The sequence below is a fragment of the Zootoca vivipara genome, chromosome 13, assembly GCF_965207765.1.
Source record: "Zootoca vivipara chromosome 13, rZooViv2.hap1.1, whole genome shotgun sequence".
NCBI lineage: Eukaryota > Metazoa > Chordata > Lepidosauria > Squamata > Lacertidae > Zootoca > Zootoca vivipara.
In genome coordinates this window covers 38,564,732-38,579,596 of record NC_142596.1, presented here as the reverse complement: position 1 = coordinate 38,579,596, position 14,865 = coordinate 38,564,732, and the positions used below count along the sequence as shown (strand labels likewise).

The 14,865-nt window shown below is 44.8% G+C and overlaps 1 protein-coding gene across 20 annotated transcripts in view; it reads left to right on the top strand.

The window, feature by feature from the left end:
- SNX29 (sorting nexin 29) overlaps window positions 1-14,865 on the top strand; it is a 258,108-nt gene that overhangs the window by 189,275 nt on the left and 53,968 nt on the right. For 18 of the 20 annotated variants that reach the window (XM_088656766.1, XM_088656772.1, XM_088656768.1 and 15 more), the window contains one exon: window positions 168-307. In XM_088656766.1, coding sequence (XP_088512892.1) covers window positions 168-307 — 140 coding nt within the window. Of the gene's footprint in view, window positions 1-167; window positions 465-14,865 lie in introns of those variants that run through there. The other 2 variants (XM_088656774.1, XM_088656775.1) reach the window with 1 other exon arrangement.

Sequence of the window (14,865 nt, the reverse complement as noted above, 5' to 3'; positions counted from 1 at the left end):
TTTGTGACGTTTCCATACTTTGGGTTATGCTGTCGAGCTCCAGTACAGCTTGATATTTATTTATTTTTAGGATGGGAACTTGATAATTGCATTTTATATTTTTGCTTGGCACAAAAATTGAAGTCTGTGGCCTAATTCCATTTTCTCCTCCCTCCCACTCCCCTTAGGATGCAAAGTTTGTAGAAGAAAGGCGGAAACAGTTGCAGAATTACTTAAGGAATGTAATGAACAAAGTAATCCAGACTCTGCCAGAATTCGCTTCCAACCCTAAAAAAGAGACTCTTATCCAACTGATGCCCTTTTTTATGTAAGTAGCTTTCAAATGGATAGATATGCCTCAGTATGTTATTAAATACATATATTTTCTTTCTCCTATAACTTGAAAAATAGTAACAGCGGCTGTTTTGAAATTTTTGCAATAACTGTTTGTGTGTGTTAATAAGAATTGCCCATTAAATTCAAAAGGCTTGGTTGATTTTTTAAAAAATAGAAAACTGAATTATGAAAGCACTTTTAAAAATCGAAAATGGACAACTTTGTGGCCGTTCATAGATCGAAATGAAAGAGGGAGAAAAATGCAGTTGGCTGTCCATTTATTGGATGATGGCGAGTGGTTACTGCCATTCCATAACATGGTGGCATAAACACTGGTGGAGTGGAGCAGGGACACAGGAGAGAACAGCTCTGGTTCTTTATTTACTGCAGGAGCAGTTTTTGCCAGTGTTGCAAGACTGGGGGGGGGGTTGGAGGAGAGACCTGGCACATGACGCCGTTGTTAGGTAAGCTGGGTCCAAGGTGATTTTGTGAACTTCATTGCTGGTCATGGATGTAAACTCAGGTCTCCTCGCCCCCCAGTCAGAAGTCACATCCACACCATGCGTTGAAAGCATCCTGGGAACCGTAAGATGCTGGGAATTGTAGCTCTGAGAGGGACAAACTGAAGTCTCCAGGACCATTTGGAAGAAGGCTTGTGCTTTAAACATTTGGTGTGGATGGAACCAAACTTCCAGCTGCTATACCACCCTTTTTTCAGCTCACTATTCTATAACTGAGAAAATGCTCATATATCGGGCTTTCCTTGGGGTGTTGGCTTTGGGGGCTGCCACAGCGAGTTCCTGCACCTCGACATTTCCCAGCACACCACTGGGATGCAGATGTCCCGTTTCAGCTCTACCACCCATCATGAAATAATGAGATGATAAATGAAACCGGCCAAGAGGTGGTGACTGGCCCAGTGTCACCCAGTGAGCTTCATGGCCGAGTGGGGATTCGAATCCTGGTCTCCCAGGTCATGGTCCAAGACTAACCATTATGCCACACTGGGTGGATGATAATCCCGGCATGACTGCGCACTTACGCCGACGATAACAGTAGCAGAAGTATTAGTAGTAATGAAATTGTTGCTGCTGTTATCTGCCGTTCTGCTAAAAGTACCCAGCATAAAATTGATACATGAGAGCACAACACCATCAAGATTAAAAGCATGGATTTTAAAATGGAGATGCCCCGAAGACATAAATAGCTTAGAAGGCCTTGGTAAACAGAAATGATCTTTTTCACACAGATAGATAACTTTATTTCGGCCATAGGCCCATAATGTACTGCAACCAAGAATAAAACAGTATAAAACCGACATACATAAAAACAATCAGACAAATTAAAAACATAAAAGAATCAGAACAATCAGACAAAATTAGTCCCTCATACAAGGAACTTATGTACAACATTTTTAAACGTTTCAAGTAGTTTTGTGGGGCTTTTAGCTATGGTTAAAATGTTAGTGCATTGCAGGCCTTCATTTTTCATTACTCAGCTCAGAAGGTTACTCAAATGATGGATCTTGATGTCCGTAGTCGTAAAGTAAGTTATGCTGTTTTTTGTAAGAGAGAACTGAAATCAAATATCTTGCTACAAGTAATGTTTTGGTCATATCATCATCTTGCAGCAGGTATGTTAATTGGGTCTCCAGCGGTTTGTCCGTGATTTCCAGAATTAGAGGGTACAAGATTTTAGTCCGAGCGGGCGTATGCAGGGGGCAACAGAACAGTATGTGGTAGAGGGGTTCTATTGTTCTGTTGTCACACGTGCATAAAACTGAGATTTGGCCTTTGGAAAACCTGTGCCCCAGGACATTGGATGGGAAAACACAGCTTCCCTTGGAAGGCTGAACCGCAACCAGGGTGCCACTTTGGAAAAGGTCCTGTCTCCCTGGTGTTTACCCATCAGTGACCTCGCTGGGACATGTGTGCCCCAATAGATGTCCTATTATGTGGGGGGGCCAACACTGGGGACTGCCAAGCCCCCACCAAACCACGAAAGAACCTGGAGCTGATATTGACGCATGCAATGGGATCAATCAATCGGGATATGTTCATAAATACCATGTTCTAGCTAACTAAAATATAGCCAGGGAGAAAACTTCACCAATTACAAGTGCTCAGATGGGCTGTGTGCTGTACCAAATCTATTAAGAGTAGGTGAGATTAGTCTGCAGAATGTAACATTTTTCTAGTACGAGATCTGTAGAGATAGGATTTTTGACTAAGGGTGAAGGGGGCGGGGCAGGAAAGAGAAGAGAGATTTGTGTTTAAAACATGCTTCTTGGTATTAGTCAGCTTGTCATTTTTTGACAGGGAAATTTCCATAATTTTCAAGATGTTCACATACAATATTCCAGAGGGCTTTCATTTTAAAGCAAAATAAAATAAAAAATATATGAACGTCTTCAAGTTTTAATGAGCCTGCTCTCTATATCTCATGCTGCATCTGACATATTGATTCTGTGGAAAACAAAAACTTGCTGATTCCCTCTCAAATCTCAGTGGTGCTTCTTTACCCTTTTATGCCAGGAGCAATCTTTACTTGAAAACAAAAGATAGGCATGTCAGCTTCCAACTAGATATCGTGTTTCTGATATTCTTTGTAGCACCATCTGTCCTTTATGCAGAATCTGGTACATATAGATTATGCAGAATCTAATACATACATTCCCTCCCGATGCATACTATATGGGCCATGCATAGTGCAGCATATTCAGGGCATTATTATTATTATTATTATTATTATTATTATTATTATTATTTTAGTTAGTTGATTTCTGTACCACTTAATATAGAAACTTTTCTCTAAGCAGTATACAGCAAACAACAACAACGAATGTTGCAAAAATAGGCAATAGAAGCATTGATACAGAAATTGCTAATAAATACTGGTAAATTCTGAAACCCTTCTCCACTCAACACACCTCAGACTCCACCCAGGACTCCTTCCATCAAGCTTGGCTCTCTACCCAGACCTAAGCGAACTCACAGATCACCCCTCAAAATCTCACCACAAGAGGGTTCCTGGAACCTGCTTGCTTTTATAGGCAAGGTCCAAGGTTGCTGGATCTTCCTTGGTCTTCCCTCAGCTGTGTCCCATTCAACACTCAAACCAGCGGACCAGTTCCAGGATACAGCAGGTTTAGTATCTAAAAAGCTATGGACCTTTGGAACTCCATTAACTGCAAACACCGAGATTTGGGATCCCCTCCAAAACGGTGCCAAAGTTTTGTAATAGTTTTGTAGCGCACACCCCAGATTTTTGCAGCAGCACCTCCCAACTGAGTAATTGATACTCACACTGGGGGGTCGTAGGTATCACCCCAAACTCCAACATGGTTTGATTAACTCCAAACTGGTGCCAAAGCACCATGTTTTGTGGCGGATCTAAAACTGAGTAATTGATAAAAGTGTGAGTCATAAGGCATCGCCAGCACTATCTGATTTACTCCAAAGTGGTAGCAAAGTTTTGCAAAGAGTTCTGCAACCTTTTTGTTGTGGAAACCCCCACATTTTGCAGCACCCACAAAAGTGGGTTACTGTCTTGTTCAGTGTTGGGCCATACTAGTGTCTACTCTTCCTCACCTTTGTTTTTCAATGAATGATGGGAGTTGCGGAGCACCAATAATGGGAGGGTCACAGGTTCCCCCTTCCCTGCCCTAGGAGCCAGGAAGGAATCATGGCAGGGAAGCAATCATCGCCTGATCTCAGCTTCCCTTTTCTGGCTGCCTCCTGCATAGACTATGCAAAATTCATTTCAGGCAGGCCCGGAAAAGATGGCCCAGAAGCCATCAGAATTGTGGAGGCAAGTCTATCTCACGGCTATCCTTCGTTGTCACAGCTCAATGGAGGACATCTCTCTTGTGTTTCCTGTTCATGTGAAAACTATGGCTTCTTGATATAAACAAAAAACCCAGGTACTCATCATTTGGGGGGGGGGATGCCATCAGACAGAACCAACTAGCTGCTCATGTTTTTAATGGGAGAGCAAATACGTTGCTTTGCTTTTGTACTCTCCAGTGCAACTCCAAATCTCTCTGCACAGTCTAAGTGAATTATGTCTGTGTTAACGCCTCCTTCCCGTTCCATCTTAAAACTATTACAGTTTGCAGATTTAAGATTATTACAGAGATGGAGTCCAGCAACATCTGGAGGGCCTCAGATTCCCATTCCCTGCTGTGTTTGTTGTTGTTTGTTTGTTGAAACTACTTCTTGTAAAATATTAATATCTTGATATTGCAATAAAATCTAATTAAAACGCCCTTCCTTTATAGACAGCATGTACATGTTGTTGTTTTTTGCTCTCCAAAGGCTAGATTTCTGGGACTGGAAGATTAGCATTGCAAAACAGTGTGGGGTGCTTTAGAATTGGGTGGGATTTTTTTTTTTAAATACACACACCACAAACAAACAATTTACCTATCCGTTAGAGCAATATGTAAATTACATTTGAAATCAGAAACTCCTTCTCCTCTTCATTGCAAGCTGAAACCTAAGCTATTCCAAAAGTGTGAAAAAAATTACGCCAGGAGCAATTTAAGATCTATATCAAGCCATTGGGAATGGTTATTAGGAGTTTTGGAGCAAGGTGTCGTTAGAATGCTGATGATACACAGCTCCACCTCTCCATAACATCTGAATCAGGAGAGACTCTGAAAATTCTGGATTGGTTTCTGAACACGGTGGTGGATTGGATTAGGCTGGCCTGAGGTGCATATTTTCAGGACCCTCCTTATTTTTTGTGATTGCATTTTTTTGTAAGTTTTTAAAGCTGTTTTTAATGTTTTGTTTTAAATTGTGGCAACCCGCCCTGGAATCTTAGAGTGAAGTGGATAAGAATAATACTAAAAGTGGAAAAGTGAAATAATTCCGAAAATAGAGGATTGGCAAATCAAATTGTTAAGGTATCAAAATACGGCGAAAAAAAGAGAGGAGAAAGTAAAGGAATATCAGAACAAAAAATTGGTAAAGATTGGAATAAATTTAACAATTATATGGCAGAACATGTGGGAAATGCTAACCTCTTGGCAGACAGGTGAAGGGCCCAAGTGATTCAAACAAAAATGGAAAAAAATATGTAAAAAGGTATACATAAAATTTTGGATACAGAAACCGAAATGGAGAAATGGCTGGAAGTCATCACAGGGTGGAGGGTGTTTTTCTTTCTTTCTTTCTTTCTTTCTTTCTTTCTTTCTTTCTTTCTTTCTTTCTTTCTTTCTTTCTGTGTGTTTCTTTTTGTGTGTTATTATTACTGTTGTTGTTGTTGTTGTTGTTGTTATTTTTTCCTTTTTTATATGCTGTATATATATGATTTATATGATTTGTATGTATTTGATTTGAGATAATTTCTTTTATTTTCTAAAAATAATAATAATACTAAAGTAGTAATAATACATACCCAGTGGTGTATAGAGTGTTAGGGGAGGGGTAGTGCCTCTAGTGGGGAATACATCATGCTCCTTCTGGGGTAGTTTGCCCACCTTTGGTGCCTGCCCTGCACTCAGCTCTACCTGCGGCTTTCAGAAGCTGTCGGCATGTGACAGCAGCCACATCCTGGGAACAGCTTTGACTGCCAGCTAAACCTGGTGAGTGTAGCTGATGGGTCTCAAACCCTCGGTGAGTTAGGGACTCTCCCTGCATGTGAAGACAGGCTATGGCAGATTGAGAGAATGAGACCAATAGCGGGTCCAGCGGTCAAGAACACACTTTCTGCACCTGCTGTAGAGGAAGTGAGGGGCAGGTGAGACTTGTCAACCTGGTAAGGCATCCCATTTAGGAGAAGGAAAACTCTGGTCCTAAACCTCTGCTGCCTTGCAGGATATCTTTGGGGGAGGAAAAGGCTAAGGAGTAAACCCTACACAAAAATCTGGAGTGGAGTCCCTTAGATCAGTGGTCCTCAACCTTGGGCCTCCAGATGTTTTTGGCCTACAACTCCCATGATCCCTAGCTAGCAGGAGCAGTGGTCAGGGATGATGGGAATTGTAGTCTCAAAACATCTGGAGGCCCAAGGTTGAGGACCACTGCCTTAGATGATTGGATGACACCTTGCACGCCTCTTTCTGGCAACTCCTGCAGCCAAAGCCAAGCTGGTGCCAAACGTATTGCTCTGCTTTCCTTTGGACCACATCAGCAAGGCCAAGAGGGGAGGTCTTGTCACCTGGGCAGCCCAGGACCTCCATACACACTGCTCAGGCTTGCGCCCTGGGAAGGTCACTTGTGTGCTGCTAACACAGCGAAAACAACACAGGAGGCATAAGTTATGATTCTCCAGCGGTGTCACCTCTCAAGACAGACAGATGGCAACAACAACAATGCACACGGCTTCCTATGACGTTAGCTGCCAGCACCACTGTTTCCCCAACCCCCTGAGGTTCTTGGTTTGGGAAGCGGTAGTGCAGGGCTATGGAGCCAATGGCCCTCCAGACGTTGTTGGACCTCCGTCCCCACCGTCAGGGCACTGCCTAGCAAGCCCTTGAGGGTAGAGAGGGAGGAGGTGGCTGGGCAGGGACAGCTGGGAGACAAAGGACAGGAAATAGCAGTAGGAGAAGGGGAGGGGGTGGCAGGAAGCAGTCAGGGAGTGAAAGGGCCTGAGGATGCTGAGCAGAAGCCTCAGCAGCGCTCCACCAGCCTGGGAACAGAGCGGGAGATTACGCAGGTCCCGTCAGCCAGGGTGAGGTGGGAGTGGAAACGTAAAACACAGAGGCGGAAATTAGGGCTGCCTAAGCCGCCAAAAGTTACTTCCTGGATCTGAGTCCGACAGGACAGATGGCTGAATGATGTCTGCTGCTTTGTACATACGTAAATAAAGACTGAAATATGTATAGCTTTGAGTGATCAGCACCATCTCTTGCGGAGAGCACCCCACCACTCTTACACCCACTTCCACCAGCCCCAACCCACATGGCCAGTGGTCAGGAATGATGAGAGCTGTAGCCCAGCTGTATCTGGAGGTCCAAAGGTTCCTCATCCCTCTCCTAAAACCTCATGAAGACCGATGGGTTGCGCTTGGCATTTTAAAACTCGTTTGCCTAAGGAATGCCTCATTTTCTTCAATCCACATGAATCTGTTTTCCTATATTCGCTTGGGGGCCCCGTGAGCCCGATTCGGCTCACGCAGAAACTTTCCAGCCCTGTCCGGACTTTGCCACGTCTGTTCCATATAAGTTGCAGTTCGCTGTTTGATTCTAAAGTGTGATTGATTCACCTGCTTTCGTTTTGTGAGTCACAATCACGTTCATGCTGCCTCCGCTTGCCAGAGTAGTCACAGAAAGAACAGCACTGATTTTTGGCCTTCCCCTTCTCCCAGAGCTCTTGTCGGGTTTGGAGCCGTAGCCAAAAGTTCCTGGGGCAGTGGATAATGAGAGAGGCTTGTTTGCCTGTGTTTATCATATTTAGCCGAGATGATGCCAAGATTCCCCTGTTGGGGGCATGTCTGACTAACAATGAGATTCAGAATCCCAAATGCTCTGAAACGATTTGGGATTACAAACGCGGTTGTTAAATTTGTTGTGCTGAATAGGCTTGAGCACCACGACCACATTAATACGGCGGCGATGCCTAGCATAATGATTTGCCCAGCTCCATAACAGTTTGTCAGAGCATCCACAGCCCTTAAATAAATATTGCTCCCATTTGCATTGCTGCATTCTAAAGGAACATTGCCAGTAACTTTCTCCAACATTCTTTTTTATTATTATTGTTTCACGCCCCCCCCCCCCAGTGGTTGGTTTGTAACAAAAGTGCTCTGAAGGTGAATATAATAGATTTTAATGACACAAATTAAGCAATTTTAAGTGGCGTCTGTACTTTTGAAAACAAGCAAACAAATGCTAGAACAGGAAAAAGTCTTTGCTTTGCTCTTTTTTTAAAAAAAATTGCTTAGTAGAACACAAGCTTACAGTGTGATGCAGCAGCAAAAAAAGCTAAGGCAATTCTAGGCAGCCTCAACGGAAGTATAGTGTCCACATCCAGATAAGTAATAACACATCTATTCTACCTTGGTCAGACCACACTAGGAATACTGGGTCCACTTTTTGGCACCACAATTTAAGAAGGATATTGATAAGCTGGAACCATGTGCAGAGGAAGGCAACAAAAATGCTCAATGGTCTGGAAACTAAGCCTTATGAGGAACAGTTGAGGGAGCTGGGTATGTTTAGCCTGAGTAAGAGGAGATATGATAGCCATCTTCAAATACCTAAAGAGCTGGCACTTGGAAGATGGATAAAGTTTGTTTTCTCCCAATGGATTCAAATTACGAAGAGATTCCAATTAAACATCAGGAAGAAGTTTCTGATGGTAAGAGTTGTTTGATAGTGGCCTGGACTCCCTCAGAAGTGGTGGACTCATTGGAGGTTTTAAAGTAGAAGTTGAATGATCATCTGTTGTGGATGCTTTAGCTGAGATTCCTGCATTGCAGAGGGTTGGGCTGGATGACCCTTGGGGTCCCTCCCAACTCTACAATTCTATAACCCTATGATTCTTTAAATATAGATTCTTTATGATGCAGTCATAGACTTGAACAAAATAAAACCAACAACCGTACAAGTGAAATATTGTAACATACAAAATACATCAAAGTGGGTTGTAATATATAAAGTATCAGGAATATCTAAAACATGTCTCAAACAAGATATTTTTCGCTCCATAAGACGGACTTTTTTCCTCCTAAAAAGTAAGAGGAAATGTCTTATGGAACGAATGTGTGGTCCCTGGAGCCGAATTGCCCAAGGACGAAAGGCATATTATGCTTTTTTTATAAAAAAGAAAAAAGAAAGAGCTAAAGGCTAACAAGAGGGAAAGAGAGCTGTTGAAAGGACCTGCTCAGCAGCTGGTTGCAAGAGATGGGGGAGCGAGATAATGGAGCTAGCTCCCTTCCCGCCTGCCCAGGCCCCTTGCCCAGGCCTCAGTTGTTGTCTGCAGAGGGAGGCTGCTTGTTTCCCCAGCGACATGTGACTGGCTGATTAGATTATCTGTCTGGAAACTGTAGAAATGGGTCCCTTTCCTTTCCTAGAGAAGCTGCAGAACTGTGAGTTGAAGCCCATAAAAACAGGATTTTCCCCTTTGCAAGTTAAGCTCAACAACTTTGAGCTGATCCTCAAAAATGGAGCTTTCCCCCTTTGCAAAAAAGATGCACCACTGTGAGCTGACTGCCCCCCAAAAAAACGGGGCTTTTCCCGTTTGCAAAAAAAGCTGCACAACTTTGAGCTGATCCTCAAAAAAATGGAGCTTTCCCCCTTTGCAAAAGAAGCTTCCTCAAATATTTAATGGGGAGGGGGGCAAAGGCACCTAGGCCTCTAGGGGTTGGCTGCTATTCCTAAGACAATTCAAGAAAGCAAAATATTTTTTTCTTGTTTTCCTCCTCTAAAAACTAGGTGCGTCCTATGGTCAGGTGCGTCCTATGGAGCGAAAAATACGGTGCAGTGCAGCACCTTAAAATGGGAAAGTTAAGAGTGAGTTGGTGGGGGGGGTACCATAACCACATTAGAAATCACAATGCATGAGAACAGCAGCCAGACAGTATAGGCTTCTTCAAGGAAGATTTGTGCAGCCAGAAAGAGAAATCTAGCCACAGTCTCGGTTAAAAAAAATTCTTGAATCTGCCAAAGAGTAGGCCAGATACCATTTAGAAGTCCTGCCTTGGAAATGTTGAGAGAATCGGATTCACCAGTCTGAGTTGGTCATTTTTTATAGAAATTACAGGCAAAAAGCACATCAGCCAAATATTCTATCACCTACTCTCCACAGGGACAGAGCCATAGATAGAGATAAAGATAGAGATACTGTACAGATACAGAATTGCTAAATCATAAGTATATTTTTAAACTTCAAAAATATTTTATTTTTTGCCAGCTTATTAAACAGCACTTGACCGGGGGGGGGGGGTGATGGGTGGGGAAATGTCTCCATGTTTCAACATGGGTGTGGGTGGATTCTGGCACCAGTGCAGGCAGTTAAGGAGCTCCGCCATCTGCTTCCAAGACACAATGGGAAGGCCCAGTTTCCATAGCTGCTGCTACAGCCTTATGCTTGTTCTGGTGAATTCTCCAAGCCTTCAGGGCAGTCTTGATTCCAGGAGCTGCTGAAAGAAGCATTTAAAAAAAGAATGGATCGCTGCAGGGCATCTAAACTTATGTTTCGTAATGCTACTGAATGTCACAGGTGGGGGTGTGTGTTTTTCTTCCTTCTCATGCTGGCAGGAGACTGTGAACACTGCAGGGGAAGTCCTTGAGCTGCCAAGTGTGAGATTTTTTTTGGTTGAGTCTCATGCTCTTCTCCCAATTCCTTAACGCACCCCATCTTTTGAAAGGATAAAAGGCATGGTCTCAGGCTTGGGAATTCGCAAAGCATGGAGCAGAGGGCTATCAATGGCTACTAGCCCTTTCCCCTTTGTGCCCTTTTGAACTGGTTCCATAGCCAAACTGGTGAGAACTTTATTATCATTATCTATATAGAAACTGTTTCCAGGGCTTAAGGTAAGCTTGCGAGTGCCACCGTAGAGAGCACCTTTTCTGCTCATCCCTCTCCTTCTGTGCTGCTTTCTGGTTTTCTTTATTACAAATTATATTTAGTTAAATTTCAACATTTTTTAACATATACAATCAATACATTGGCTGCCGCCGTAGCCAACCAACGCGTGCGACGCCCGCTTGCTGCTGGTCGCCGGGGGGGTAGCGTAGGGGGGGGGAAGGAAAAGAAAGCAGCCTCCTCCTCACGCTTTAGCGCAAGCGCAGTGAGGCGCTATCCGGCCGGGAGCGGCGGTTGGCAGCCGCAGGGAAACGGGAGGGGGGGGGAGAGAGCGTGTGTGTGCGTGCGTCCAGTCTTTGCGTCCAATCCCTGTGTCCGTGGGGCACATGCGCAGTAGCGCAAACCCAGGGATACAGGGACTGGACGCAGAGACACTTGGACTTTATTATATAGGATTACTTCTGTTGCTCATAGCTCGAATCCTGCTTGCGAGTTCAGAATACGATAACATTTCTTTAAGTAGCCCCACAAAAGCCATCCATTCTTGACTAAAATGTTCATCATTAGATTCCCTTAATTTTTTCATGTTAGCTTTGTCAGTTCTGCATAGTCCATTTCCTAGCAAATCCATTCTTCTCTCGGGCTTTATGGATTTCGTAGGGAGTCCTTTGGAGTTGGAGGGGGTCTGGCTGGTTGTCTAGTGTCTAACCTTCTGCTTGATGCAGGAAAGCTGGAGCCCGAACATTTCTGACAGATGACTGAGGCTTGGCTTGAAGACCTTCGGTGAGGGAGACCCCACACATTCCTCTAGATCAGGGGTGGCCAACACCCAAAAGACTACGATCTACTCACTGAGTTAAAAACTGGCACTGAGTTAAAAACTGGCAGTGAAACCCTCCTTTTTTGGGATTCAGGTCAAAATTGTTGAGCTTTTTTTTAGGAAGGAGGAAGGCCCATTTTGGGGGGGTTCGGGCCAAAGTTGTTGAGTTTTTCAGGGAGGAGGTAAAATGTTGAGCTTTTTTAAGGGGAGCCACAGTTGTTCAGCTTCTTTGGGGGGAGCCAATGATCTACCAGTGATCTACCACAGATGTCCAGTGCTCTACCGGTAGATCACGATCTACCTGTTGGACATGCCTGCTCTAGATAATTGATTAGGAACTTAGGATGCAGAGTCAGACTATTGGTCCACTTAGCGCAAGGGTAGAGAATGTTTGGCCCTCCAGATGTTGGTGCAATACAACTCCCATCAGCCCCAGCAATGGGCAATGGCCACAGATGATAAAGTCATGGAGTCATATAATTGTAGATTTGGAAGGGAGTCTAAGGATAATCTTTTCCAACCCCCTGCAATGCAGGATTGTGCAGTTGCAGGGCCGTCTTAAGCATATCTGGCGCCGTGGTGCAATAATCCCTCCGGTGCCCCCCCCCCGTTTCCCAGAGTTGTCGACCTGTTCCCAAGCCTCTGCGGGGATCGCTCCCCTTCTGCGGGGGTTTGGGAAGGAAGCGGTACAGCCGCCAGCCATATAGTTGGCGGGGCGCAGCTTCCATCCTAAGCCTCTGCAGGGATCGCTCTCCTCCCGCGGAGGCTTGGGAAGGAAGCTGCATGTCCGCCAGCCATATGGTTGATGGGGCACAACTGGCAGCCGTGCAGGAGGGAAAGGGGAGGCTGCTGGCAAAGCCGCACAGCTCCCCCACTTGTTGGGGCGCCCCTGAGGGACCAGCGCCCTGGCGCAATGCGCCAGTAAACCCAATGGGAAAAAACGGCTCTGTGCAGCTGCCCCATACAGGGATCAAACCTCGATGTTTATCAGCACCACGCTCTAACCAATTGGTGTGAGTTGTACTTCACCATCTGGAGGGGCAAAGGTTCCCCACACCTGATCTAGCTCAGTGTTGTCTATGCCGGCTGTCGGTGTTTCAGGCAGAGGACATGCAAACCAGGGGAAGGAAATGTGCTTTTATTTATTTAAGACACTTCTATGCAAATTGGTTTCCAGGGTGATGTGCAATGTATGCAGATCACAATAGAGCAAAACAGATGTATCGGTAATTTAAAAAGAGGTGGCAGCTATTCAGCTTTGAGGTTCTGATTGCTGGACTTTTTGGTGGTAGTCTAGGGCACTTCAATCTGTTAGGCGAAGGGAATGTGTGTTTGCCTTCTCCACTGCCTCTGCAGAGTTTACGCGGCATCAGCTTGACAGCTTTCATTTGTAGCAAATCATAGAGTGCAGAATGTATTTGGAAATGAATCCACAGAGCTTGTCCCCCAAATTTATTCAAGCTACTGCTGTGCTAGAGTCCAAAAATAAATAAGACTGAAACAAGTTGTTTTACCTTTATTTTGTGCAATTGTTTTCCCCCGGGGTATGTCCTTTATTCCGAGTTTGAAATGCCTTGATGACAGGGTCTATAAGAGAATATCAGGATCTTGGTGGCGTTCCATACAACGGGCGTGCCATATTGCTGCTTTGCAAGATTGCGGGGTATTATGAAATCCCAACTTGATATTAAATCTTGCCTATAAAGCTGAAATCGGCTTAGCTTTCCAATGGCATGGCTCTTAAATGAGATTAGCATCTAAATAAGAGCAATAAGGCATTGCTCAGCGGAGTTAATTGCTGAGAATTGTTCAGCAATCCTTGCAAATAGATAAATCATGGGTATTTATGAATCTATTACCAGGAAGCAAATTCCACCAGTACTCCTTTGTAATGCAAAGCTACCTTTATCGAGGCTCATGAGGTGGAATAATTTAGCGCTTTACAGTATTTGAAGTGAGCACTGCATAGAGTCAGCTGCATAGAGGGTCTTATCAGAGTTTACAGTTGCCCGAGAAATACTTGCTGAGCATCCTCTTAGGCAAAAATAAATAAATAAAAGCCAGGCCACACTGACATTTCCTGAATTTACAACTATTGGCACGAAACTGAGACAGTGGAAGGCAGGTTTTGTTTAGAAATATATCTGGAGTATTGATGGTGGCTTTTCATTCCTCTGGAGAGAGATAAGAAATAAATAACAGCAGAATTGTTGCAGCTGGAGCTTTGGTTTAAAGTGTTGCATAGAAAGCAGAATTTTTCCAGGGTGATCTTTCATCCCATTCACACTGGTGGGTTTTTCTTTCTGTGGAACTCCTGAAATTATAGCAGCCCTTGCAGGCTCTGCAGCTGACAACTTTGGTGAGAGCAATAGTCTGAAGTCAGGACCAGCAGAATCTGGCCATGGTCTATGCAGGCAGCAGAATAGCTCCCTCTAAGAATGAACAAAAATTGCCCTGTGGGGAAAAAGGAGATGGGGAAGGAAGGAAGGAAGGAAGGAAGGAAGGAAGGAAGGAAGGAAGGAAGGAAGGAAGGAAGGAAGGAAGGCAAAAGGTCGATCTGCCCCTTTCCCCTCACAGGGTCTATGTTTCATTTGTTCATGTAGTTTTTTCAGTATTTTAAAACTTGGCAGAAAGGCAGTGTGTAAGTGTAATTCAGCAATCAGTAATAATAATCTCAGTGCCTCCATGCAGACAAGACTGGAGGCCAGTGGGAGCTGATAGTGAAGAGCATATCATTATGGGTGAGTTCCAGGGTATACAAAAGTACAAAGAAGGGGTTTTTTTTACGAAAAAGGGGGGCAGCCCTCCTCTACCCCAGACCAGCTCCCAAGGGACCAAACATGCCAATCAAATCCAGCATCCTGTCCTCATAGTGGCCAACCAGTTGTCTAATGGAAACTACAGCTGGGAAGGGTTTATCCTATATAATAATGTCCAAGTTGTCCCTGCGTCCAAGCTGTCCCGTGTGTCCCTGGGTCACTGCGCATGTGCGCTAGGGATACAGGGATTGGACAGCAGAGACTGCGCGCGTGCACTCTTCCCCCCCCCTCTGCCTCCTCCAACCGCCGTTCCCGCCGGACACCGCCTCACTGCAGGGCACATCAGGGAAGCGAGGGTGGAGGCCGGCGAAGGCCTCCTCACAACCCTCCCTGGCCGTGAGGAGCGGCGGTTGGAGGAGGCAGGGGGGGGAAGAGTGCGCGCGTCCTTCCTGTCGGCGGCTGGGGGAGAGGAAGGAAGGAGGAGAAAGCAGCGCTTTCT